The sequence below is a fragment of the Mastacembelus armatus genome, chromosome 6 (assembly GCF_900324485.2).
Source record: "Mastacembelus armatus chromosome 6, fMasArm1.2, whole genome shotgun sequence".
NCBI lineage: Eukaryota > Metazoa > Chordata > Actinopteri > Synbranchiformes > Mastacembelidae > Mastacembelus > Mastacembelus armatus.
The window spans coordinates 15214424-15242230 of NC_046638.1; the positions used below are offsets into that span (position 1 = coordinate 15214424).

Sequence of the window (27807 nt, forward strand, 5' to 3'; positions counted from 1 at the left end):
AAAATGTAATTTAAATGTCATACTCCAACATTTATATTGTAAGGAATTATGCACTGCAATGCATCCTTCTGTCCAAGTAGGGCAACAACTTGCTCAATTCCTGTCATGAGTTTAGCTCTTAGTCACTTGAATCCAGCAGGTATTTACAATGTCTAATCTACCCTCATGAGCATCAGACCACAAAAGTGTTCAATCATTCCTCATTTGGTTCAAACCACTTACAGTTATCCATGTGCTCATGCACTCCTTCAAAGCACACATACTCACGCTCATATTTGTTAGTACAGTATTGGTTTCAGTAGCCAAGGGGATCAACATCTCATCTGATTAACTGTATGTCCTCATTAATCAGATAACAGACAGAAGCAACTTTATCCCTGCTGTTTCTTTTTGTATTTGCTGCTTTGCATTTGAGCATGAAACTGACAGACAGGAAAAGCTCCCTGGGCAGTGTGGTATTAATGAGTGTTTCAGAATACACACAGCAGTCAATATGTGTCTAATTACAAAGAAGTCAAACAAGGTTTGCACATGCACTGATTCAAACACAAACAAGCACAAGGAAACTGAACAGTCTCTTCAGTGTGTTTGTAAATCAATGGCTTAAGAGTGAGGAGGCCAAAACATAGCATGGAGAGGAGAACAAAAGAGCAAGGAGGGATTATGGGAAAAAAAAAATGGGAGAAGGAAAAAATAAGAGCAAAGAAAAAGCAAGGCAGCAACAAGCAAGCCCTTCTCTTGCGTTAAATACGACATAACCTTTAGGGTTTTTTTCTTTTCAATTGCTGCACAGCTTGAGAAAATTTTTTTATTGTTGGCATTTTTCAACAAATGCATTTACATTGGTAACGGATGTTTTCTGCATTTCTCACAGGCCAGTCAGGAGCAGCCACAGTGAACTACTGATGAAGAGCTGTAGGAGATGGGCTGCTCACACTTCCAACTTCTCAGCAAGTTAACCATCTGCTTTTACTGTGCATGGCTGTTGTGTGGAAAACTACTCACCGTGCACAGCATGAAAAGAGATCACCGTTGCTTATGGCATGATGGAACAAGGCCAAAAACAGATTGACTACATTATTAAATCATGAGTTGTTTCTAGAGTTGTTTGAATCCTCCGTCTGCAACAGACAAACCAGTTGTTCTGCTCTTTTACTAACTAGCTGCTCAAGAAGACTATACTAAAGAGCTAAAGTCTTAAGAATTATTATTATTAACTTAGTTGTACACAAACACTGAACAGGAGAAAAAAAGAGAAACTGAGGTACAAAATGACCGAAATTACATAAGCAAAAAAAACAGCTGAGTTGTGCAATAAAAGAAACAAAGTAAGAAACAAGAAGATGGGGTTGGAAAGAGGGAGGTGGGAGAGACGACACAGAGAAGAAACGCATAATGGAAGGGAGTGGGTCTGTTTGCTTCTGATCCCCACTGACCTGTGGGTTTTGACCCCTACCACACCCTTTCATTCAGAGCCTGCCCTTTAATGTGCCTTAAGGACTACTGCAAGGTCAAAGTTCATGCCCAGAGGGCAAAGGTCCAACACAAACTCAAGGGACTGGGGTACATGAAATTGAAGCACTGAGAAATAAGTAACACATAATGTAGGACAGGGCAGGGTGACTGCTGGCATCATCATGACACTTCTACTAATAATCCCCTAAACACAACAGTGGGTAAGAAAAAAAGGGAGTGCTGACAAAAAAAAAAAAAAAATGGGCAGGAAGTACTAAGAGATGGACAGAGGGACATGGAAGACGGTGGGAGAAAAACAAAGGAACTAAAATAGCCACTTTCTAACCTGTAATTACAGCTGACACAACTAAATGATGAGCAATCTAAACAGTGTGTAGCCTTAAACTTAAATGTTTCACTGTGTCATTTTATGCTGATGGTTAAACACAGATGAATGAAGTTAAGTTGCCTCTGTGATTGTCTTTAAAATCAGCCCTCCAATTTCTGTGAGTCAGCATTATGTGAGGCTGAGATTGGCTGCACGCATGCAATCATTTGGGATGAGTGCTTTTGCCTACCAGAGTTCACTAGACTTGTTCTCCGTCTGCTTTCTTTATTCTTGTCTGTTTACAAGTCACTTTAAACAGAAGAAAATTTAATTTGCTCAGTTGAGCAACACATTGCTGGAAATCACTCTTGGCTGATTTGACAACATTCATATGAGACCTAAAATACTTTTAAGTGTATCAGTATCTGTTGGCCAATTCAGGGGTTGAATCCTTCGAAGGCTGCATTTGAGGGCTGTTTGGGTCACAGCGTTGTGACAAGGCTGTCCCATTTCGAGGGCTCCTTCAAATGCTGCCTTCTTTCCCTGGGAAACAAAGGCTGCATCTGCTGTATCCTTCGCGGTCCAACATATCCCAACATTCTTTGCAAAAGGTGACAAAAAATGAACATAGCGGATGCAGTTGTTGGGGCAATCACTGTGAAAATACAATTATCTAAATTAAAAACGCTATAACTGTAGTAAACTAACAGTTAAAGTTTAAACTGTTGGCCAAAAGTTACACAATAAGATATATTGCTCGTCGACGCTGGCGGTGAAGCATCTCATTTTCTTCCAAAATAATATAAATCAAATTAAACCATGTCTTTCTGGCTAAATGACACATTTACTGAATGTGCATTGCCTCAATAAACAAATTAATAAGTTAAACAATAAATCAAAAGAAGAAGAACAGAGGGTAGTGCTGGAAAACTTACAAAGCAAGAGGCTGCAGTGTGTGACCACACATATGCATGCACGCACACGGGAACAAATGAAAGCAGGCAGGCAGGAAAACCTTCAGGATTCAACCCTGGAGGACAGTATTCCGGGGCTTGGCAGGATCTAAACCAACACTGCACTCCCTTTGTTCATCTTCTTATTCTCTTATCACCTCTTTTATCAGCGACTTCTAATCCTGCCATCCTAACACGTTTGTACATAAATCACAAATAATTAATTCCTCTCCTAATTTTATCTAATTCAAGACCATGTGCAAACAAGCCATAACCAGTTGCCTGGTTTTAATTTAAGGAGGGGAGATAAAAGCATGTATATCATTGTTTGCTTGCTTTTAAATTCACCTGTCAATAGGTTCAAATGTTTATAATAAAAGACAACTCTTACTTTATACAGAAAAACTACTATAACTGCAACACATACACAAAGCCAACCATCAAATTATAAGCGCTTAATAAGAAACACATTTCAAACTAAACTGCTAAAACTCTGTAAGCACTTTTCCATTATGAGACGCAGAAATACAATATCTTTTCAAAGCAATATGGTCATGGTCATCATGGTCTCTGTGAAATTGTGACTGATATTCAAGAAAAAAAAATATTAGGCTTCAATCAAGCAAATTCAAATTAATTAAATGACAATGTAAAAGATGCTAGCATAAATTGTATTGCCATTTGTTCATGTATTATAAAAACACCAAGTGCAAACATGGCAAACATTATGGTGAAAAGAATAACAGCCACACAAGCCTCTAGGACATCTGGCCACTTTCTGCAACCTAGTAGTCAATTTTGAAGAAGAGAAATAGATAAAAATATATCTAGGTCATTGCAGTACACAGAGTTATGACCCCTCTATTCTGTAGGAGTTATAGAGGGGTTCACCAAAAAAAAAAAAAAAACGCATTTACAATGACAGACCTACACAAACCCCAACCCCAACATTCGGTCGAATGTATTTTACACATTGTATATTTTACATATAAATATTGTAATGCACACTTCCTCACACTTCAATACAGTGCATTCAGAAAGTATTCAGACCCCCTTCATGTTTTTAATGTTGTTGCAGCCTGATACAATTGTTTTTCTCATTAGTCTACACTCAGTACCACATAATGACAAAGTGATAACAGAAATTTAATTTGTCTATAGAAGGCCTCACAGCTGATAATGCATATCAGAGCAAAAACCAAGCCATGAGGTCAAAGGAACTGCCTGAAAAGCTAAGAGACAGGATTACTGATAGGCACAGAGCTGGGGAAGGCTACAAAAAAAATTCTGCTGCATTGAAGGTTCCCAGGATCACAGTGGCCTTCATAATACTCAAATGGAAGATGTTTGGCACAACTAGGACTCTTCCAAGAGTTGGTCGGCCAGCCAAACTGAGCAATTGTGGGAGAAGGGCCTTAGTAACAGAGGTGACCAATAACCCGATGGTCACTCTGACTGAGTTCCAGAGATCCTGTGTGAAGATGGGACACAGTTCCAGAAGGACAACCATCACTGCAGCCCTCTACCAATCTGGGCTTTGTGGCAAAGCGGCTAGACGGAAGCCTCTCCTCTGTGCAAAACACATGAAAGCTGGTTGGAGTTTGTAAAAAAGCACCTGAAGAACTCTCAGACTGTGAGGAATAACATTCTCGGGTCTGAAAAAACCAAGATTGAACTGTTTGCGCTCAATTTTAAACGTTGTGTCAGGAGGAAACTAGGCACCTCTCATCAGCTACTCAATACCATCCCAACAGTGAAGCATGGTGGTGGCAGCAGCATGCTGTGAGGGTGTTTTTCAGTGGCAGGGACTGGGACACTAGTCAGGGTTGAAGGAAAGCTGAATGGAGCAAAGTACAAAGATATCCTCAATGAAACCCTGTTCCCCAGCTCTCAGGAACCTCAGACTGGGTTGACGGTTCACCTTCCAACATGACAACGACCCCAAGCACACAGCCAAGACAACACAGGAGTGGCTTAGAAACAACTCTGTGAATGTTCTAGAGTGGCCCAGCCAGATTTACAGACATCTCTAAAAAAATTTTTTTCACTTTGTCATCATGGGGTACCAAGTGTAGATTAATAAGAAAAAAAAAAAGAATTAAAATAAATGTAGTATGAAGGTGCAATATAAAAAAAGAAAAGGGCGAAAGGGGATCTGAATGCACTTTATTTGGCCAGATTAGATGGCAAAGAGACAATGTCTAATTGTCTAATTAGGACAAGAGGTTAGTCTAGAGCTGATCAAGCAGGTGGCATTCCACTTCAAACAGCAGAAACAGCTGAAGAGGCAGAGGGGATTACAACAAACTTGAACAAAGAGGAAAGCTTACTAGAAAGCAGGTCCAACTAAGGGGTCTTAGGTGCCCATGGCTAGGAAGCCTTATCCAGGTTAAGGAGGTGACATTCTTGTGGGACTAACTGATAGTACTCCAGCCCCAACAATGACCTCTGAGCATTTTAAAGATGACCCAGACACTTCTCACCTCCATTTAACTTCTATTTCAATGAGGACATACCAGAAAAGTCCTTATATTTGCAATATTGCACCATTTAATCAGTAAGTTCAAAAGCACCACAGACAGCAGCTTCCAAAACACGTTTTAGGTAGCTGAGCCTAATAAACTGGGTGTATATGCAATGTATATGACCACTGACTTATCAACAGTTCAGAGTTGGCCGAACAATTTAACTGCATCAGAGAATCAGGATGCATTGGTGTTTTTACAGTGTAATGCTTATTTTATACATAGTATTAAAGTTTAGTGACCTGAAAATGACTTTCATCATGAAAACATTCAGTCACTTCAGTAACCACCAGGCTCTTTCTTCCAAAATACATTTTACTTTAATGCTGACATAAATGTAGCAGAGTCCATTTAATAAAAGCTCTTCAGGACCTCTGACAAGCTCATGTGGTGATTCCTGTTTTGGATACATTGTTTTTCTGTTATCTACCTGTAAGCTGGCTGTTTGCGACCGGTAGGATCAATCTTTAAGGTACATTGGCATTGTGAACTCTGTTTTGACCATTGAGACACCCATTGTTACCTCTCTTGGAATATGCTTGCTTGTGTGTAGCCACTCCACCTCTAAACTTTGGCCAGTGGACTGTTGATGGATACATAAACTACTGCAGTGAGTCTGCTGGAGTCAAATAACAGACAACAAGGTCAAATATGGCGTGAGCATGGGGATAAACCAAATATTTAGAGACCAGATGAGCATGGAAATCAGTGATGTGAAAAGTAAGGAAGCACAGTACAGTATGCCCAGCTAAACCCAAGTGTAAAATTTCGGCTAGAATTTATTAAATTTGCATGGGCATTGTATATTTGAGAGATTTGAGATATAGATATATACCACACAGTACATACATGACTATATGTATATTCAGGCTGTCCCAGTGTCTTCTTGTCTATTCATGTGATCCGAGACTGAGTCCACACTGCTGAAATCAGGGCTCTGTGGGGGTCAGACAATCTGCTGCAGGACTCCTGGTTCTTCTTGCCTTTGGAAATAGTTCTTCATGAATTCTAGTGGGTTCTTTATGGTCTTATTGTCCTGCAATGAACCTGAAATCAGACACCTGATGGTGCTGTGTGATAAGAATCTAAAACATCTGAAGTGCCTAAAACTGTTACTGACTATCCCTTAGGGATTAATAAAAGTTGATGTTATCTTATTATCTCTTAGAAGTAGCAAAACAGGCATTCATTATTTCAGATTCATATAGACATGTATATAGTAGGACTGCACAATATATTGTGTCAGCAATTGAGCACACTGATGTGCTCATGTGCAATAGTCAAATTATAGGGCAAAGTTGAGTAGCCCTTCAGGGCTAATACATAAATGAATTACACTGCACAAATTCTAGAAAGCCAGGACTGTCATAGAAAGTATATACAGGGATTCAGAAAGTATTGACACCTTCAGTTTGTTTTGTAGATTTAATTTTAAATAGTGAAAAACCTACATCTGCCCCCATCTACACTCAAAGCTATTACTTTGGCCATATTCTTCTTTTATCCATTTACAATTAAGTGTATTCCACAAGTATGAAAAAAATTTAGATTTATTAAAGCACCATATTTTGTATTATAATATACTGCAAAGCATCACAAAGCAAAAATATATGCTTGTACAGCAGTACTGGCTGTAGGAGGTTATTTGGGGGCAGCATATCATAAAAATGCTGAGTCACTCGACTGACTTGAGCAGCAGGTGGACAGGAAGAAAACAGTGTAGGTATTAAGGGAGCCTGTTAGGAAGACCAAGACTTTGGCATCTGCCACTATACCAAAGGAGTCTCAGACGAAAAAGAGACACAAGAGGGTAGAAAGGGAATGGAAAGAATGAGAGGAGAAAACTATTGAAGGCAGGAAAGAAGAAAGAGGTGAAAGGCACAAACATGAGCTGAAAAAAGGAGAATAATGTAATGTGATGAAGGAAGGAAAGGGAAGGGAAACGTGTTATGTGAAGGAGAAAGAGAGATGGGGAAGAGAAAAATAAGAGGAATAAAGCAGGAATCTGATTCAGAAAAAAATGTCAACTGTTTTTTAATGCTGACTCTGCCTGCTGTTGAACTCTGCTATCACAGCTGTAACACTTAACAGCAATTATTTACTTCTACAGTTCTCTTCCTAGGGGAAATGCACATTATGAAACCTTTTCAGTCACTTGTGCCATCACAAAAAAAAAAATGCTGCATATGTAGCCCAAACTGATAATATTACAAAACACAATCAGTCAGGCTAATGTCTGACCAAGCAATCAGTCAGCGGATGATGAAAACCAATAAATTATATAAATGAATAGTTTATTTGAAGCTGCAACCCTGATTGCAAGTGGAAGAGGGACAAGCTTCAGGTGCTTATTCTGTTCTGAAGGATTGCTTAGCAAACTATCAGAATGCTGTAAAGGTTTTTAAGTCTGTTCACAGCAATTCTGTTACTCTTGACCAGTTTGAGTCTGTTTCCCTCTCTACACAGCAAACAAATTCCACCTATTTTCATTTAGATACAGTTTCTGATAAAGCGCTAAAGGAGGCCCTTGATATAGTCAGACCATATCTTATTTTTATCAATAGCTGCCTCACCTTAGGTGTGTCCTAGATGTTTTCAAACATGCTGTAGACACACCACTTCTTAAAAATCTCACCTCGACACCTCTATCCTATCCAATCTTTCTCATCTGCCATCCCTCTCTAAAGGTCTAAAAAGGATTGTATTCTACAGTACAGTCCCTTCTCGAAGATAATCACAACTCTAAAAAAAATTTCAATCTGGTTTTAGAACACATCATAAAGTTAATATGATATACTCATCTGTCAAGGTTCAGACTCTTGTTATTGATATTATTTGATGTTACTGTTGAGTCAGCACCTTATTGCAGTGGAGGGGTTTGAGGGCCCAAATGATCCTGGGAGCTATGTTGTCCAGGGCTAAATGCTCCTGGTAGGGTCACCCAAGGCATATTGGTAGTAACCACACATCCAACTGAAAGTCCAGTTGCCATGACTCAACCTCTAGATAACCTCCCCTGAACGACTGAGAATCTTCACAGACATGATGTGGTTCTGCTGGCTTCATTGAGCTAGGACCTGCAGCATGTGCTGTTGCAGTTTGCAGCCAGGAGTAGAATCAGCACCTCCAAGTCCGAGGCCACAGTTCTCAGTTGGAAAAGGGAGGATTTCCCCCTGCGGGCCGAGGGAGAGATCCTGCCTCAAGTAGAGGAATTTAAGTATCTCAGGGTCTGTTTCACGAGTGTGAAATCGATAGTTGGATCGGTGCAGTGTATATAGTTATGCAGTTGCTGTACCAGTCTGTTGGGTTGAAGAGGGAGCTGAGCCGTAAGAAAGAGCTCAATTTATCGGACGTTCCTAACCTACCTATCTTTTAATTGGTGATGTAAAGCACTTCAGTCAACTTCAGCAAGTGCTATATATATATATACTTTTGGCTTCTAGATATATTAGACTATTACAGGCAATATTGTAAAATAATGAGCAGAGATAATCTGAAAGATTTTAGTAGCTACCTGGAATTGTTAGTTATTTAAATCTGACACATGATACCCTTTATCCTTAGAACCAGTCATCTGTTGGTTGTAAATGGTACACAGAAATGATATCCTTAAGTCAGCTGCACTCAACATGAATTTGGTTTTATGAATACAGGAAGTGTGGAACAATTGCCATCCTTAACGGCATAATGGTGCTAGAAGTCAATAACATAGAAAGTGAGTGAAAGTGTACGACAGAAAAGAAAATACAGCAATATAGGATTGTGTCGGAGAAGCAGCAAATGAATCAGCTCGTTTCCCCTGCTGCCTTGAGGGCTAGACAGTCTGACAGGCCGGCAAATAAGGATGACTCATCCTGACTCTCTCTCTCTCTCTCTCTCACACACACACTCACACACACTCTAACACACACACACTCACAGTGATAAATTATTTGCACTGTATGGTTTTGTGGCTTCCAATTGCCCTGAAAGGAAACTTCTAATGTTCTCAGATTCTTCTGTCCTTTTTGCAAATACTTACTTTGTACAACTCATTCTTTCATACGTGCAGCAAACACACAGACACACACACACACAAAATCTGTCTCTTATCCCTCTTCTTTCTGCTTCCCCATCTGCACTGACAAACAGCCCTGCAGCCACCAACTTCTGACACATTCTTGCAGCCTTTCTGAGTCTTTGAGGATACATGCACACACGCACATGTGCACTCTCACAACCACACATCTACTTGCACATGTTTGCATTCCAGTGTGTCTGTCTTTTGTGAAGATGAGACTTCAGTGGTGAGGGGTTTCCAGATCTTGTGGAGGTGATATCTGAACAACCTTCAAAAGATAAAAGCTCCTTTGATCTATGAAGTCATTGTGAGCACACATGCACAGAAATACACATGCACACACATAGCCTTTTACATGAACTTCATCATCAGACTGTCAACTGACGCAGCACCCACAGTAAAGTCATTTCTTCAAGGCTAAATCTATTTTGATGAGATGGAATGTAAAACCAACCCAAAATAAATGCAGGTCAACAGAAACTAAGGAGGAAATATTTCACAATTTTTGCTATCCAGATACTGAGGCCTATCAAAAAAAAACCAAAAGAAAAAACCCAAACACAACAGAACCTTTAAAAGCTGAAAACCAATTGGTTACCAAAAGAATCTTTATATTATTTTATAGTTTCATATGATTTTATAATTTTCACAAAGCAAAGCAGTTATATCCATTAAAAAGCATTATCATCAGCATATCTGAATAATCCTGTGGCTGGTCATGTTTGCACCACAAACTCTACAAGAGTGCACAACTGCCTTCATTTGAATCACACAAAATGGGTGAAAGTTCAGACGGTATTATAAGCAGACCAATACCAGATCTAATAAATTAGGAAGTTTTAAACGAATGCAACAACAATATGTCAACTAACATAACCAAATGTTCTTGATATGGATTGTGTAGATTTGTTTGTCTGACATTTTCTTATTAGCCTACTATACATTCATACTACATTACATTTGCAAAAAGTTAATAGTGGCTAATATGCTGGACTGTCCGAGGATAAAAAATGTGGAAAGATTGTAAATGAAGAAAAAAAGCTGGTGTAAATGTATCATTCTACAACTATGTTGTAAACAAGAGAAAAAAGGAAAGAGGTTAACAAAGAATTACTGTTTTGTCTCTTTTGTAACAATCCTCTCAGGAATAAACTGGATATGCCCTCCCTAAGGTCCAACTACCATTCTCATTAACGTTCAGACCATGTGTGAAACAGGATCAGCATGTGTTCCACTGAAGGTTAAGTGATGTGGGCTGAATGAGTTACCAGAGTTAGAGCGATAGTGTCCTGAGAGGTCCCCACCGTCCCTCTGCATTATTAGCTTTTAAGAACTGCTTTGAGTGTGTGTGTGTGTGTGAGAGAGAGAGAGAGAGATACCTGCTTTGGGTCCATGGTGGCTCTCATCCAGCACCAGTCTGTTCATACATTTAAGTTCCCAATCCTGGACCTCAGTATCCCACAAGGCAGGGACCAAAACAGTGTATTGGGCACTGTGGAGGGTAGTGGTTTCAGGAGATGAGGTGGGAAAGCAGGAAATATAGTTAAACTAGGTTTAGTGTAAAGAGTTTTGATTACAGCTCTTTGCTTGACTTAAACCGAGACTGCTAATGAACTTTTCATGCTAAAAAAAAAGTAAAGCGGCATATTTCACCAAATGCTGAACAATTCCTTTATTGTATTAATATTGCATTGATAGAGGACCAGAGTAACTGGTGGGTGAATGGGCATCCTGACAAGATAAAAAAGGAAGAGAGGCAGAGATGGCAAGTGAAAAATGAGTGATTATGCAATGGGGATAAATGACATGGTTGAGTTATCCATCCCATTATATAATGATAAATGTCTGTAAAAAGTAATGGATAGGGTGCTTGGGAGAGAATGAAAAATGTGCACTTATCGGAGATGAATGAGGGATGTGTACAAGTCCCATTATTAGTATAGAGCGGGTTACATGATTGTGTATTTATTTGCAATATAGATTTTCACTGGTTGAATCAATGTGCTCCAATAATGACTTGCATATGAAACAATCAGAAGAACAATACACTCTTAACAGCTAAAAACACTAAAATAAAACAAAAAACAAAAACACGCTTGATATTACTTATATAGCTGACAAACGTTTCACTTAACAGTTGGTTGTAAAATGTTTTTCAATCAGGAGCTCCAGCTTTAAATTATGTGCCCTTAAGGCCCAAATCCCTATCAGCTTCACTGCTGTTATTTTGTAACTGAAAATAATGTTTTCAATTTGTCATTATGTCATGAGGCGGCGGGACTCCCTTCCTGTTTTTATTTCACTCCTACTCCTACCCCCTCCTTTCCTCCAGCCTTTTCCCCTCTCGGGGCTTATTGTTCACAGGTGCGCGAGGTGGGACAACTCTCCAATCAGCAATCACCTTCCCGTCAATAAGAAGCCTGGTTCCCTCCGGTCAGATCGCCAGTTCGTCGTCAAACTTTCCCGGTAGCTTCGCAACCGATTGTTGTTTTGACCGCTTGGCAATTCCTAACCTAACTACTTACCTCTTCTCCAGGTTCTCAGCCTCGCCTCGTCACCTGTGGAGATCTCCGCCCCGACCGACAGCCTCTCTGGCGACTCATCCGGGGCCACCGCCCCGTTTCAGCTCCTCAGCACAATCCCAATAAACTCTGTTCTGCTTGGCATCTGCTCGTGGGTTCCTGTGTCTCGCTGACACGCACATACACCGCCTTGACAGAACGAACTGGCCATGATGGACCCAGCAGACACCAAGCCAGAACCATCTTCTCCGGCTCCGGACCTGCAGCAGGCACTCCTGCGCCAGGGCGCGCTTCTGGGCGAACACGACCGGGCATTACGAGCGGAAATGGAGACTAATCATCAGCTCCTTCAACAGATGGCGCAAGTGACGGAACAGATGCGCGTTCTGTCTGCTCGCCTGAACCCCCCAGCCCTCCAGCCAGAGGCCGACACCTCGAGTCCCAGCCAGGCCAGTGCTGCAGTCCTACCGGGCCCCCCGCGGGACACGCCTGTTCCAGATCCCTCTCCGTTCTCAGGCGACCCAGATAAGTGCCGCAATTTTATTTTTCAGTGCACGAATGTGTTCAAGGCCCGTCCCACTAGTTTCACCACTGACCAGTCCAAGTTACTCTTCTTTTCTGGGCTTTTGAGGGAGGAGGCTCTTACGTGGGCCCAGGCTGAACTCGCCGCTCGCCCCTTAGAGACTCAGACTTTTGAACAATTTTTAACCTCCTTCCGCCATATTTTTGACTACGCTGACCATGCAGGGACAGCGGTTAAGAGACTGCTGGCTCTCCGCCAGGGAGACCGGCGGGTGGTGAAATACGCTATAGAGTTTAATACTTTGGCTTCGGCCGTGAACTGGGGAAATAGGGAGCTAATGGGGGTTTATATTCAGGGACTAAATGGAGACATAAAGGACCTGTTGGTGGGGCGAAGTGAGGAGTCATCCCTCAGTGCTCTTGTGTCCCTTACAGTCACCCTGGACAACCAGCTGCGGGAGCGACAGAGAGAGAGGGAGGCGGAGCCGGGGTGGAGACGGAGGCGCACCGTCACTCGCGGCCCCGAGATCCCAGCGGCAGCCACGCCTTCCCGGATAACCTGCCCTGCGGAACCAGAGGAACCTATGCAGCTGGGTCGCGCCAGACTTAGCCGTGCCGAGCGGCAGCGGCGTCTCCGCCAGGGATGTTGTCTGTACTGTGGCTTGGAGGATCACCTCGTCGCCAACTGCCCTAGTTGCCCGGGCGCCCCAAAAGCACCGGCTCGCCAGTAGGCGTGGGGATAATGGCGAGCCCACTTAAGAGCCCCACTTGTAGTTCCCGTTTGCTGTTACCAGCAGTAGTCACGATCGGAACCCAGACTCACTCCATCTCGGCTCTGATTGACTCTGGAGCAGAGGACAATTTTTTAGACACGGATTTGGCTAACCAATTGGGCATACCACAGCAACCTCTCTCGATGCCGGTCCGGGTAGAGGAGCTGGATGGGCGGCCGTTGGCGCGGATCATTCATTCAACCGCGCGCCTTCCCCTGCTCCTGTCGGGTAACCACAGAGAGGAGATCAGTTTTAAGCTCATTTCATCTCCCATGTCACCACTAGTTTTAGGTCACCCGTGGTTAAAGCAGCATAACCCACACATAGATTGGGAACAAAATAAGATCACGGGGTGGAGTACCCTGTGCCACGCCACCTGCCTCCGGTCCGCGCAGTTCCCCGCCAGACCCACAGGGGTCGCTAGTGAGCCATCTCCGGACCTCTCTGACGTACCAGGTTGTTATCACGATCTGGCAGGGGTGTTTAGCAGGGACAGGGCCGTTTCTCTTCCTCCACATCGGCCATATGATTGCGCCATCGACCTTCTCCCGGGGGCTCCCCTGCCTTCGAGCAGATTGTACAGTCTGTCTCGCCCCGAGAGAGAGGCGATGGAAAAATATATTCGAGACTCCCTAGCGGCGGGTCTTATCCGACCCTCCTCATCTCCACTCGGCTCCGGGTTTTTCTTTGTTGAAAAGAAAGATAAGACCCTTCGTCCTTGCATAGATTTCCGTAAGGTCAATGAGATAACCATTAAGAACCGCTATCCCCTGCCGCTGCTCACCTCAGCTTTTGAGGTCCTGCAGGGGGCAGTAGTGTTCTCAAAATTAGATTTGCGAAACGCCTACCATCTGGTCCGAATACGGGACGGGGATGAATGGAAGACGGCGTTTAAGACGCCGCTCGGGCATTTCGAGTACCTAGTTATGCCTTTTGGTTTAACCAACGCCCCGGCCGTTTTTCAATCACTAATTAATGACGTGCTAAGGGATTACCTGCATCAGTTTGTTTTCGTTTACCTAGATGACATCCTTATTTTTTCCCGTTCTCTGACCGAACACCGTAGCCATGTCCGCCTCGTTCTCCAGAGCCTCCTTGAGAATCGGCTCTTTGTTAGGGCTGAGAAATGTGACTTCCACTGCTCAGAGATCGCATTCCTCAGTTTCATCATCGAGGCAGGAAGGCTCCGCCCAGACCCCTGTAAGATTGCGGCGGTAGTTAACTGGCCGCGACCTAGGAACCGGTGGGAGCTCCAACGCTTCCTGGGGTTCGCTAATTTCTACCGCCGATTCATAAAGAATTACAGCACCCTGGCTCAGCCCCTCACCCTTCTCACCTCCACCAAGATCCCTTTTAACTGGACCCCGCAAGCAGAGACAGCGTTCCATGCCCTTAAGCTCCGCTTTACATCGGCCCCAATCCTGATCCAGCCGGACCCCCGGCGTCAATTCATTGTCGAGGTGGACGCCTCCGATGTGGGGGTCGGGGCAGTCCTCTCCCAACGTTCCGAGGAGGATCACAAGATGCACCCCTGCGCCTTTATGTCCAAACGCTTGTCACCCGCGGAACAGAACTATTATGTGGGCAATCGTGAGCTGCTGGCAATTAAGCTGGCGTTGGAGGAATGGAGACACTGGTTGGAGGGGGCGGAACAACCTTTCCTGGTCTGGACAGACCATAAGAACTTGGAGTACCTTCAGTCTGCCAAGAGGCTCAACTCCCGACAGGCACGCTGGGCCTTATTATTTAGCCGGTTCAATTTCTCGGTTACCTACCGGCCGGGCTCCCGCAACCAGAAGCAAGACGCCCTCTCGCGTCAATTACCCCAGGCCCCGAAGGAGGCCCCCGCCGAGACCATCCTCCCGGCTCAGAGAATCATCGCCGCCTTAACCTGGGATGTGGAGGCCCAGGTTCGGAAGGCGCAGACCCGGGGGCCCTTCTAACTGTCTTTTTGTTCCGTCCTCTGTGCGTCCGCAGGTGTTGCAGTGGGCCCACTCCTCCAGAATCGCTTGTCACCCAGGGGTGACGCGGACTCGCAACATCCTACGAAGGCGGTTTTGGTGGCCGGCCATGGACGCCGACGTCCGGAGGTTCGTGACATCCTGCTCTACGTGCGCCCGGAGCAAGACGTCCCACCAGAGGGCGGCGGGTTTGCTGCACCCGCTGCCAGTCCCTTCTCGGCCCTGGTCGCACATTGCCCTGGACTTCGTCACCGGCCTCCCTCCGTCTGAAGGTAACACCACCATCCTCACCATCATTGACCGGTTCTCAAAGGCTGTGCATTTCGTCCCTCTCACCAAGCTCCCTACTGCACTGGAGACGGCACGGCTCCTGACAGATCATGTCTTTCGCCTACACGGAATCCCTCTGGACATAGTCTCCGAACGGGGTCCCCAGTTCACCTCCAGGGTCTGGACGGCCTTCTGTAAGGCACTGGGGAGCTTTGGTGAGCCTTTCTTCCGGCTTCCACCCACAATCCAATGGTCAGTGTGAACGGGCCAACCAGGAGCTCGAGGCTGCACTTCGGTGTCTGGCCGCAACAAACCCATCTTCCTGGTCCTCCTCCCTGTTCTGGATTGAGTATGCCCACAATTCCCAGTGGTCCTCTGCCACTGGGATGACCCCTTTCGAAGCCTCCATTGGCTTTTTGCCTCCGCTTTTTCCTTCCCAAGAGGCAGAGGTCGCCGTGCCTTCCGTGCAGCACCATCTCCGGCGCTGTAGACGCGTCTGGGCCCAGGCGCAGGCAGCACTTCGACGTTCCTCAGCTCAGAATAAACGTCTGGCGGACCGGCGGAGGATTCCTGCCCCAGCCTATCAGGTCGGCCAGTCCGTCTGGTTGTCTACACGGGACATCCCCCTCCGCTCGGACGCCAAGAAGCTGGCTCCTCGGTTCATCGGGCCTTTCCGGATTTCCCATCTGGTCAACCCCGTGGCTGTCCGCCTGGTCCTGCCCCCCACCATGAGGATACACCCGGTGTTCCACGTCTCCCAGGTGAAACCAGTCTCCTCCTGCAACCTACAGGCCCCGGCTGTTGGCCCCGGCTGTTGCCCCCCCGCCCACTCGTCTTATCGACAACTCTCCAGTCTTCACCATCCGCCGGCTCCTGGACGTCCGCCGGCGTGGTAGAGGTCTTCAGTTTCTGGTGGACTGGGAGGGTTACGGTCCGGAGGAACGTAGTTGGGTGGCCCGTTCCGACATCCTGGATCGGTACATGGTGCGGGCGTTCCTCCGCCGCCATCCGGTAGGGCCTGGGGGACGCCGGGTGGCGCCCCGTGGGGGGTGGGGGGGGGGGGGGGGGGGGGGGGGGGGTGGTGTCCTGTCATGAGGCGGCAGGACTCCCTTCCTGTTTTTATTTCACTCCTACTCCTACCCCCTCCTTTCCTCCAGCCTTTTCCCCTCTCGGGGCTTATTGTTCACAGGTGCGCGAGGTGGGACGACTCTCCAATCAGCAATCACCTTCCCGTCAATAAGAAGCCTGGTTCCCTCCGGTCAGATCGCCAGTTCGTCGTCAAACTTTCCCGGTAGCTTCGCAACCGATTGTTGTTTTGACCGCTTGGCAATTCCTAGCCTAACTACTTACCTCTTCTCCAGGTTCTCAGCCTCGCCTCGTCACCTGTGGAGATCTCCGCCCCGACCGACAGCCTCTCTGGCGACTCATCCGGGGCCACCGCCCCGTTTCAGCTCCTCAGCACAATCCCAATAAACTCTGTTCTGCTTGGCATCTGCTCGTGGGTTCCTGTGTCTCGCTGACGCGCACACACACCGCCTTGACACATTATGTGGCACTGAGTGTAGATTAATGAGAAATGAATTTAAACATTTGTAGTATCAGGGTAAACTATAACAAAATTGAAAAAGGTGAAAGGGGTCTGAATTATTTCTTAATGCACTGTAGGTAGATTTACATTATAGGATGAGGCACCAATTTCAAATATCCCAAAGAGAACTAAACAGGAAGCATAAACTAAATCTAAACTACATGTCAGGTCAACACTGGGACCCAATGACTGATTCTCAGTCTGAAAGCATTTGGGAAATTTTGAAATGGTCAAAAGAAAAAGAAAATAGCAGACTTTACTGAAGCCAATGAAGCTTTGTCAATGTGAAGTAAACAAATGACGTGTCAACTCTTCTAGCTGAACGAAAGTGTCAGTGTGTCAATGAGGATGGATGAATGAATGAATGGAGGCATAGAGGAGGAGAGGGGGGATGAAGAAAGGAAAATGAGAACACAAGGGAAGAGAGATGGCCCAGAGAGGTTTATGGGAGTTGACTATTGGAAAGAAGGGGGGTAAACAAAAGAGAAAGAGATAGGGGGCACTAAGAACAGGGAGTGAGTAGGAGAGGTTATTGAGGGGGAGAAACAGAGACAGGACTGGGCACAGGAGATATGAAGACAATGAGATGTAGGTCCTCAAAGAAAGAGGTAAATGAGTCAGAATCAGTTTGAATGTGATATTTATCTTCTGTCCACTTTTCCATGAAAAAAGGACAAATTATGAATTAATTGATAAACTAATTCCGCTAAAAGGAAAATACTGTGTTCACACAGATGGCAGGAAAAATTGCAGCTGATGATAAAAAAAAAGTATTATGTGGTTCATTAAAAGCAATTAATTAAGCAATGAATTTCTGTTAAATTAAATTAATTTCAACTAAAGATAAATTAATGTAGTAGCTCTAGTATTATAAACTGGTATTTGGTGGTACTACTTTGGACAATAGAGGGGATCTGGAACCAGTGAAGACACAAATCTGCCTAAGGGATAAATAGTTTTCAATTAGGCTTTTTTCATATGCACTGGTAAACTAGTAAGTAATAAAGACATAACCACTTTCTGCATGCACTTTACAATAAATGCATTTCATGTAAAGCTTTTGTCTGCATTTAATGAGAAATCTCAATCTCATCAAAGGTCAGCAACATTAAGTAACATAACGTCGCTGAGGTTTTCTTAGTCTATCTATTCTTGCTAATCTATGGAGTTTTTTTTTTAAACTGCATAAACTGCCAAAATATATCCGTAAATGATTAACTAAGTTTGATAAAAGACAATCTGAATGGAGTTGCAGCCTCATATTACACTCAGCTGGTACACCTACCTAAAACTAACACAGTCTAATCCAGCAGTCCTGTAATAAATGCTCTTTTATGAAGGTGAAAATGTTCATGTTCTGTTTAAATTTGGGGAAGCTACCATCCAATCTATCTTGATTTGGATAAACACACCAAAGAAGGTTGAATGGGTATTGATATCGAATAAAATATGTTATAAAGTAGTTAAGTGGGTAATGAAAAACTCCTTAGCCAAGCTGCACTGAAAACAAAAATTTAAATGAAGAACAAGGGAGAGAGACACCAACAACATGTGAGAAAAGAGAGAAAGACGGACAACAGAAAGTGAATGAATCCATCCAGATAGTGAAGCTGCTCTTTGACTAGTGACGTAGGGTGTTACGGGAGTCATTGTTACAACCTTTAACTGAGGTGACAGATGATTGACAGCCAAGTGTAGAAAAATTGTCACATGAGATGGATGAGCCTCTCCACCAATCATTAATCAGAATGGTCTATATGGATGGATGACAACTCCTATTTATACTATTCACACAGACTAAAAGCTCAGAGATCCTCAAAGACAATTAACATAGATTGAAGGATCTTTCCTTGCTTTCCGTTTTAATTTCTCTCCCAAATTACTGCACAGCCCCCTCACTGCTTCCCACTCTGATAGTGCATTGATCTTCTTTTTCTTTTTTTACCCCATTTGTTCTCTTTCCCTCTTTTTTCAACAGTATCATCCCAGTGTAAAGGGATCCTGCCCTTAGAGACAGTGAGACCGCTTAGCATTGACTTCTGACTAGGCTTTCATAACAATGGCAAACCAGCAACAAGGACTTCTCAATGTAACTTTGATGGCAGGCTGCCCACTGAACACCCAAGTTAGTACGAAATGGGACTGTCAGTGCTGCCCGTGTCCATGCATACACAAACGGGAAGAGTTCCACACATGGATCAAAATTTGCTGTTTGCAGCAGAGAAAATAGCACACAACACAAAACAGATGAATATAGAAGTTTGCTATGAAATGGTTATAAAAACTCAGGATAAAAATTGCAAATAAACAAATTTTAAAAGTCAAGATTTGTTAACAATTGTTTCACTGTTACCCACAATCATCCTAAAGACCTGCCTTTTATAATCCACTTTATAAGCCATTGTTTTGTACCTAGTATGCTTTCTCCTCTAGCTTTTGATAAAGTGCTGTATCACTGCCTTTGACACGGCTACATTAATGGAAACTACTTGGCTGTGTAGCCTCCATTTATCCAGTCTACTCTGCAGGTCTTTGTCCAAGGTGAACAAACTCAGGCACAGATAGTGAGACCTTTTCTACAATGAGAATCATACTTGAAATTGAAGTAGCTGAGGGAAGCTTATCTGTTAAGACAAATATGATAAACTGGACTTTAATAATTACTATGCACCCGTCCAACACAGACACACTGGCTGTATACACAAACCCAGTGACCCTGCTGAGTTGCCATAACTACAGCTCCATGTCAACAAAACATGTCCGCTACCATGTGACGCTTATATTCAACGTAGAGAGAGAGGGACAGAGGGGTTCAACTGAAAGCAGCATGGGTTGCCATTGAGGAAACTAATTTAGCATAAAGGATGTTTAATCCAAACATGTTCAAAAACCACCATAGCAAAGCAATGACACTCTACTTGTCCTGGAATCCTCAGCGTCAAAACATGTCCAGTCCTGATGAGCTGATTGATATTCATGAGCTGCCTGGGGTTCTGTTTGGGGCTAACAACTGAGCTTTGAGAACTGTCTTTCTTCAATAGGACCTGCTGTTTTCAGTACATTCATGAGGGTGATGTGGGACAAAATTCATAGACAAGAGTACTTTGTGTTAAACAAAATGTGGATGAAAATATGAATATGTGAGGATGAAAATGACAAATTTTATAAGACACTCAGAAAATACAGTATATTACTGTAACTGCTTATAAGCACAAATGCAATAGCATAACTATGTCACATAGTGAACTATAATAATAGCTAGCCTTTTACTTACACATCAACAGGTACTCTCAATAGCAGGGGTAAAACTGCTCCCTCATCATTCAGATCCATCAGCTGAGGTTCCAGGAGCTCAATGATGGTGAGAGCAGTACAAAACACAGCTGACAGGCCTGAGGAGAGACAGCAGTATTTCCAAACATAATCTCTCTAATCTACATTAACATTGTGTTATACCATAGCCACTAAAATGCTGGATTCTGATCGGTTGGAAGGTGTTGACCTTTAGTCACTGGATAACTTGACTGAAAACCTATGATATACCTGTCATTTTGGGGTTCTAAATTAATATAAATAATATAAAATTAATATAAACTGCAGCAACTGACTCTCACAAACAACACAAACAACTATTTAGGTAACCACCATTAAGAATATAAAAGGAATTAATGGTCTCTGTGACAACCACAGAATTTTCTTTTTAAATGTGATTTTTCTGTCAATCTGGAATTGCAAATGAACTGTAATGGATGGAAGAAGAAAGAAATAGATGACCTAAATAATGCAAGTGACAGAAAAGCTGATAGCATGAGTCTGAGGGAAAGCTGCAGGGGAAAGACCATAACACTGGAGGGGAAATAAAACTGCAAAAAATAAAAATAAAAAAATCTAGAAAACTCACAGGAAAGAATGAGCAAGTGAAAGAGAGACAGTGAGGATACAACATGTCTGATAGAGAGAGGCAGGCTATATATGTGAGAAGAGTATAGTCAGTCAAGTAGATTATATCTACTTGACTGTTTTAATAATATTCTGCTGTTGAAAACTTCAACAGTCTGTTCTGGAGACTAAAAGCAATCAGTGAAATTTCTCTTTACTGGTTTTACCTTGTCAGGATTATCAAGGTCATGGCTAAGGCTTGTGACCTCCTTCCACTGCTACTGTGGCAACAAAATGACAGAAATTCAGAGGCCCAAGAACTATTTTATATGTTTAAAAAAAAGAAAGCCTGGTCATTTAACTGGAACTATGTGTATATTATTTGACAATAGTTTTAGTTTGATTATAGGGCATTTTGTTGGCAAGTGGCTAAGGTATAAGAGAGATAATACCCCACAAGTTGGAAGGTTGTGCAGTTCTTAGTGCCTGCATCATCCATTATGACGATGAATCATTCAACCTCAAAGTTATTATACCTTATTTAACAAAAAATACATGTGAAAAATAAAAAAGGCGTGTAAATACCATGAAGAATGATGAGGTCCCAGACAGCAAGTACAGAGTCCCAGCAGGGCAGGGAAGTGAAGAGAGTGAGGAACCATGGCATCACAAAGTGGACTGACAAAACGCCCACAGATTCCTGCAGGGAGGTTGGGAAATCAGGGAGGCTTGATTTGACCTTTGTCAAACTGCTTTACTGATATCCTAAATTAAATGACCCTCCAAGACATACACAATTTAGTAAAAACAAATAAATAAATAAAAAAAATTGTAATAATGATAGGCTAGTTTAAAAGAGTGTCATTTAACGCTACTGACAATTCAACAAAAATCGCTCTGCTATACAAGTCGCATGACTAGCCAGAGAACTAAAAAAGAAAGTGACAGTCCAGAAAATATAGTATTATTTACTTTGAGAAATCATCTACAGCTCATTCACATTTTCATTTCTCATTTCACTCTTCGAAGTTACCAATACCATTTTCTGAGCAAATGTCATCACATCACACTACCTTGTTTTCTGTAAAAAGGAAAAAGGTTCTGACAGAACCTAACAAACTACTGGTAACAGTAAATGTGAGTCTTTAAACATTCATAAAATAAAACAGGATTGAGTAAATAAGAGAAAGAAGAGGTCTAATAATTATGCATGTCTAAGTCTACACATATTAGGTCAAATTAAATGAAATAACAGCACAGGTTTCACAAAATCCTAATTTCTGTAATAAAGTATACAGACCATATAACAATGTTGCCTTTCCCTGGGCAAAAAAATCTAGCTAAAGATTAATTTAATGAAATAACATAAATTTTCCTTCCTCTCATAGGTTCCATCTCTTTTTATTAGTTTCATCATTTTTGTCTTTCATCACACTGTCACATTTTGTTAAAGGTATTGCATGTCAGCTGCTGTTAGACTCATTAATGGACTCAGTGGCAGTTAGGCAGATAAATAAAAGTAGGGACAGTGCAAGAAAATTACACAGCTGTAGACCTGTTCCTTTCAGTGGAGACAGTAATATCACAACTAACAAGCCTGGAGCTCAACAGAGTAAATGACAGAAGAGGCCCAGATGATGACAGACATAGAATAGTGGTCTTTCTCAAACAGATGAACTACTGCACATACGGAAATGCATACATACAGATACTTTCTATCTCAACAATGTATTCTGTTTCCCTGAAGCTAACAACTTTGCTCACATATTTCAGTATCAGCTCAGGTTTGGACATTCCCCAAAGTGTCCACCCACCTTTGTTTTAAAGGGTCAAGATGAGATGAGAGGTGAGATACCCATGGGTTTGATGTTCCAAAACATGTACAAACAAAATGTGTAACATGGTATAAGATTAAATGCAGAGAGGATAAATACTCAAAAACTAAACAATAAAATTAGTTTGTTAGACTTCACTCCTGGTTTGAAGATCAACAGAGCAATAAACAGATATTCTTGTGACTGCAGACAGTGCAAAACAACAAACTATTCATTGCCATTTGAAACATTATCGGCACTGACTGACGGCTGAGAAATTAACCTGGTTAACAGGCAGGCACATCCATGGGTAGCCCAGTGTTGTTGCTGTGGGATCTATGTGACACTGCCCTTAATTTTTCAAAGCCATATATATTTCATTTGTAAGATATGTTACTTTTAGCAGGGGCAATTCTAGTGCTCATGCGTACCTAAATTTCATCTCAGCACACTGGAGATCTCCATCTCCAGTCCTAGCAACAGATTTCATGGTGGAGATGAAAACCACAAGTAAACTGAAAACTTAGCAAATACAGATGCTGACTGTTTTGACTGTGAACATTAGGACTTTATTAATGTGACTTAGGAAGCGAGTGGTTACAGTTCCATGGTGTGTATAAGGTCAGACAACACACACATTCAATATGTAGTTAAAAAGAAAAGTATATTTACATCACATTTATGGACAGTGAACCAAAACATTGGCAAAACCCTAGCAAACTGGAAATCTGTTCTTCTATTGATACATATATAAATCTAAAAACAACCAGGATCAGATGAAAAAGCAATGTTCAAAATTACATTATCTAACTGCATTGCCCACAGCAATGCAATATTTAATTGGAATAACGTTATAAATGTATATTATTTCAATAATTAATTGGAATAGTGTTATAAGTTGATATGGATCTAGACTGATATGGTGAATTTATCACCACAAACTCTTAGACAGAAAATCAGCCAAACATATCAGCATCATAAATCCTCCATTAGCTGCCCTGATTTCTTAAACAAAAAAGAAATAAATAAAAAAATCTGCATCAGCTATAGGACAGCCCTTGTTCAAGCATGTTCTTTAGTCAGCATATTGTTTTCTCAAGAATGAAAGTGTATTATCAGGTTTTTATTCTATGCACTAAAACAGTTAGTGAAAAGCTGAGCTGAGATAAAAATCCAAACACACTCACCATGTGCTTAGAGAGCTGTGGTTTCCTGTGTTTCAGGAATTGGTCAAACACCTTCACCTGATGCTGGACCCTGATTACACCAGAAATAGCAGCATTGTTTAGTTTGGTACAGTGCCATAGATGACAAATTTTAAGAAAACTACTATGGATATGATTTTCAGATGAGATCTACAAATGAATATATACTATTGTCATATAACCATACACCAAGGTCATCTTCATTTCTTATCAGTCTAGACCTTCCTGATGAACCCCATAGCATTCTAACTGAAGAGCTGCGCTACTATATGTTGCACTACTATTTCTCTTAACTAATTAGGATAAACATTTCATCAGTGATGGCTTTATATCCTCTTCCTGTTTTGTGCCATAAAGTAATCCTTCTTTGCACAGTCCAAAAGAAGCTACTAGTTCATTGTTACAGACTGTAAGTCCCTTCTTACTTAGTGAGGCTGAGGTCAAACAGTTCAGCCAGATATTTGGGTTTATCCAACAAGGCGGTCAGAGCCCAAAACGCCTCCTCCTCTCCCAGCTGCATCAGTAGCACCGCTGCTATATAGGACATTCCTGTGAAACACACACACATGTATGCTGTACCTTTTCCTAAAATAAATATATCCATACTGATTCTCCTACAGGTGTAGATGTTTTATACATTGCAATAAAATTGTCACATATTCAGGACCTTTTATCAAAAGCCTGAAACAATAAGAAGTATTTTAGAAGTAGAAGCAGTAGGATACTGAGCAGAGTAACTTCAATAGTCTTTGTATAGGAAACTATTCACATCAGCTATTGTTTCTTGTCTCTTAAATTTGATAGAAAGCAGCATACAAGGCAGGGCACACTGTAATGCAAAGAGTTACAGCTAACTGCACAGACATAAAAACAAGCTGTAAAACACAAATGAGTATAATAGTCAAAAAGAGAAGGGAGGTTTTCATGCTGTTATAAGTGTTTTCCAGAAACCAAAAGGAACACAAAAACAGCTAAATAAAATAAAATACATCTATTTCACAAGCAAAACTGTGACCTTTAGAATATATATTTATAATTTTAAAATCAGTGCCAAATTTATTTTAACATTACTAACATCAAATCCAAAATCCCAAATCCAATACTATAAATAAACTCAATCATTATTTTTTTTTAAACATGAAAACTTGTAATTATGTAGAAATGTAAAAAGAGCCATGTTTATTTAACTGAGTAAAGAATAAAGAACAAAATCAAGTAACACTTTATATAAATGGTCCTCTGCTTCCATCAAGTGGTGATGTTATATACTGTAACCATCTGCACCAAATAACTGGTTCTCCAAGTGACATCCAAATATTTAAAATGTGTTTCATTAAGACAGAAACAATTGTTGCATATTAACACTAATGTTAATATTAGTAACACACTGTGTGCTTTCTTTCACACACTCCTCTTTATCAACAGGGAACTTTGTCTGTCCATGCTCTACTTTACAAGCTGTTTGGTGCTGGATTTTTGAAAAAAAGAAGCATCACTTGATGCAGAGTTTAAAATGATAAAAAGCATAGACAGTTACCTTGACTGTATCCAACCTGTGGGTTGTATCTGGCATAGGCAATGAGGACCCTGAAAAGTTTGGCCTGACCCTCAATGGCTTCTGGGCTCTCCCCCATTAAAGAGCGATGGGTAGGGAAGGAACGCTCTGTGGGACAAATGATATGAAGTATGCTTCTGTTTAATTTCTTCAAACCATAGACCTCAAGTCTGCTTCTACCTGGTATACACTGACATTTTTGTCTTACATTTGTATTTATTTCTTAAGGACTTGCATCCCACTATTCCCAGCAAAATGCCAAAACACATAATCTTATTTCCCTGTTCAAACTCACGCAGATCCAAGGCGATCTGTCGAAACAGTGTGATGTCATCTACAGAGTAGTGGGGCTCAGGGCAATTGGATGGCAGTTGATGGTTCAGGTCCAGGTTGTTCTGTGTGTCGCTCAGTGTAGCTATTGCTGACAGGACGCCATACTCACTAACACCCAAGTCCACAAGGGACCCTCGCACCTCTAACAGACACTTCTGTTGGTGAAAGTACGACATTGCCTTGCTAAAAATTAACAAGCAAACAATTTCAGCTATGAAAGTACAACATGGTTGGCTGGGGGGAATTGCCACTCATGACTATGGTTGCTCAAGTATTTGTAAATGTACTACCACACTGTAGAGACAACCAAAGTCATGACATCACATCCAGAGTAACCTCTGTTCCATTGACTTCTGTAACTTAAAGCAATCTCTCAGCATTTTTTCTGAAAAAATAAAGTGCATTCAACAGGATTTCTTTCCATATTCTAAGCCAAATTGACAACCACAACAGTGCTGGAAATTAGAAGTCAAAACCCTCCAGACTTTTTTAATTGTTACTTAAAATATCTTGTAATAAACCACACCTCACATGAAATAAAGCCAGTAGTATGGCAGCATGCATATATAGGTCCTGGTAAGGTCCATCCACATTTATAAATCTCATAATCGCTCTCTTCTAAAGGCATTGTTTCAGCGTTATAACAGCGTTCAGTCCACAGACATGTCTGAACTCACTGCAACCCCTTGCCTCCTATATGTCAAGCTGTGAAGTCTAGCCAATAAACATTTAAGGCTTATGAGAAATGGTGTGCATTGATAATGCACTTAATTTAAATTAGGACTGTGACAAACAATCATCGTTATTAACTAAATCTAAAAAAAAAATGCCCAAGATAAGCTCCTAAAACCAAGGGTAATTTAGTATTTCATAAGGCCAACTGTTCAAAGCAAAACAATTTCACAATGACATAAAACAGAAATACACAAAATATTAGCATTTTAGGAGCCGTCAGAGCTCTAACATCATTTGCCAAGTCACCAGTTCTTATACAAAAGAAGTAGGGCTGAAGCTAACAAAATTGTTACAGTATCAAATAATCTGCTAATAATCTGATATATCTTGAAGAGATGAAAATGCAACAAATTGTGAAATAATGTCACAGTAACTTTTACAGAAGGTTATAATAAACTTCTTTTGACCTATCAACAAAGCAGCAAATCTTCACACCTGTAACTGAAACATTTTTCTGTCTTTTCTTGACTAATGACAAATAATTGCCTATCAAAATAGTTATCAATTAGGTTTTTGGCAATTGATTAATCAGCTAATTATTTTGGTTACAAACAGAATGAATTCCAACTTGCCCACAGTTGTAGTTGATATAGTTTTAGACAATAATGAAACAGACATAGCAGCTGCAAATAATTATGGTACTCTACTTAGAAATGGTATTTGGAGGGGCTGGGGAGTCATATTTTGGCATCCTGGCTTCTTTGTTGCTAATGTATTAATTCATTTGTGGAAACCACAAATAAAATAAGTAAATTGCAATAAAATTATTTTAAATTTTAAAATATCTGGAGGCACGGTTTCCACTACCAAATTTACAGTACTACATTATATTATTTGCCAAGGGATAACACAAGTTTATTATTTCCAGTGTGTGTATTACGGTAGTTGAAGTCACCTGGTAGTTGAAGTCACTGCTTTCTCTCAAACTGTCAATGGCAAGAAGACAGTTCCACATTCTACCGCGCAAGTTTGGAGGAATACCCATCCTGATAAATCGTTCAATCTAAAAACAATGCAAGAGTGTAAGCAGGATATATGTTCAAACATTTACTGCATGGTAAGAAAAACAGCAGATGACATCATCAGCATCTTAATTTTTCTTGTAGTTTATACAAGTCTCACCTGGCTCTTACAGATAAAGCTGGCTCCATTCCAGTAGCTAAGCAGCTCACACAGCTCTTTCACCCTCACTGAGCTCAGCTGGGGGTAGCTAACAGGATCACACAATATAATAAGCTTGGACTGATTCAAGTACATATGGACATTTTCTGCAAAAACAAACACTGGCCTTTGACGTTCATCTTCTGATTCCAAGAAGCATCATCAGCA

The 27807-nt window shown here is 41.8% G+C and overlaps 1 protein-coding gene across 4 annotated transcripts in view; it reads right to left on the reverse strand.

Moving 5' to 3' along the window:
* LOC113132930 (USP6 N-terminal-like protein) overlaps positions 1–27807 on the reverse strand; it is a 64429-nt gene that overhangs the window by 35737 nt on the left and 885 nt on the right. For 2 of the 4 annotated variants that reach the window (XM_033325265.1, XM_033325264.1), the window contains 9 exons: positions 27601–27688; positions 27374–27481; positions 25706–25898; positions 25393–25518; positions 24281–24404; positions 23838–23907; positions 21422–21536; positions 20232–20349; positions 10701–10813 (listed from right to left, as the gene is read on the reverse strand). In XM_033325265.1, coding sequence (XP_033181156.1) covers positions 10701–10813; positions 20232–20349; positions 21422–21536; positions 23838–23907; positions 24281–24404; positions 25393–25518; positions 25706–25898; positions 27374–27481; positions 27601–27688 — 1055 coding nt within the window. Of the gene's footprint in view, positions 1–9336; positions 9590–10700; positions 10814–20231; positions 20350–21421; positions 21537–23837; positions 23908–24280; positions 24405–25392; positions 25519–25705; positions 25899–27373; positions 27482–27600; positions 27689–27807 lie in introns of those variants that run through there. The other 2 variants (XM_033325267.1, XM_033325266.1) reach the window with 2 other exon arrangements.